At 42.7% G+C, this 990-nt stretch overlaps 1 protein-coding gene across 1 annotated transcript in view; it reads right to left on the reverse strand.

Moving 5' to 3' along the window:
* The window catches only part of cabcoco1 (ciliary associated calcium binding coiled-coil 1), a 125,276-nt gene extending 124,775 nt beyond the window's left edge, over nucleotides 1–501 (reverse strand). The window contains exons 1-2 of the mRNA XM_043712316.1: nucleotides 477–501; nucleotides 128–306 (exon numbers count right to left, since the gene is read on the reverse strand). Coding sequence (XP_043568251.1) covers nucleotides 128–241 — 114 coding nt within the window. The 5' untranslated portion in view covers nucleotides 242–306; nucleotides 477–501. The remainder of the gene's footprint in view (nucleotides 1–127; nucleotides 307–476) is intronic.
* Between the last annotated feature and the right edge of the window lie 489 nt (nucleotides 502–990).

Here is a 990-nt window from a genome sequence, read left to right on the forward strand (position 1 = left end):
CTGGGGTTTGTGGGGGTTCACGGGGGGTTGGTCTTTGGGGGGGTAGACGGGGCAGGATCCAGCCGCTTGGTGACGGCTCTCCGGGATAGAGTCCGCCTCCCAGCCCGTAACGCGGGCGCTCACCTACCGCCTGCTTTCCTGAAAGATCTTTGTCGGAGACTTTGTGGGAAGGGTGGTTCTGAGAAGTTGAGCCCTCGACCTGAGAACGGCCTGACCGCGACTTCATGCGGGGAGCGATCATGGCGGCGGCCTGGCACCATGGCAACCGGCCGGTCCACAGCGCGCAGGCGCATCGCCCAGTCCAGCCTGCAACAAGAATTACTCACCATCAAAACTTGGCATTCTTTAACCAAATACTTGGTAAATTGTCTTTTGGAGGGAATGCATAATTTGCAGATATAATAAATAAAATGCACGCATTCGATTTATGTTTGAAAACAAAATCAAAATTAAAATCGATTTGTATTCTGAATTACCAAATTTCACAATTTTTATCGATTGCATCTTCAATGTAACATGCATGAGAATTAACATGCATAAAATTAAAATTAAGTTTTGGCTAACAATAAGTGTGAGAAAAAGGAACAGGAGTAGACTGCTCCATCATTAAATAGGAGCATGGCGGATTGGACATCCTTCATGCCCACTTTCCTGCCCTTTCACTAATCCTTGAGTCCAAATATAACACACCTACTGGTTCCTCTTTGTTCATTCTTTTTGAGATTTCCTCAATAAAAAAAATTCTATTAAATTAGACACAATTCTCCATTCATTAAGTTATGCAGACTCTGTTTGATTAAGTTATAATCTGATGCCAATATTTTTCTAACAATGAATGTTAGACTATTTGGCCTATAGTGACCCACCTTTTTGCCTTTTTGAATATGTGTCACATTGACAGGTTTCCAATCCTCTGGTACTTATCCAGAATCCATGTATTTTTGGAAAATTATGACCTTTGTATTTACTATCTCTGTAGCCACCCCTTTT

Source organism: Chiloscyllium plagiosum, chromosome 22 (genome assembly GCF_004010195.1).
Source record: "Chiloscyllium plagiosum isolate BGI_BamShark_2017 chromosome 22, ASM401019v2, whole genome shotgun sequence".
Lineage (NCBI taxonomy): Eukaryota > Metazoa > Chordata > Chondrichthyes > Orectolobiformes > Hemiscylliidae > Chiloscyllium > Chiloscyllium plagiosum.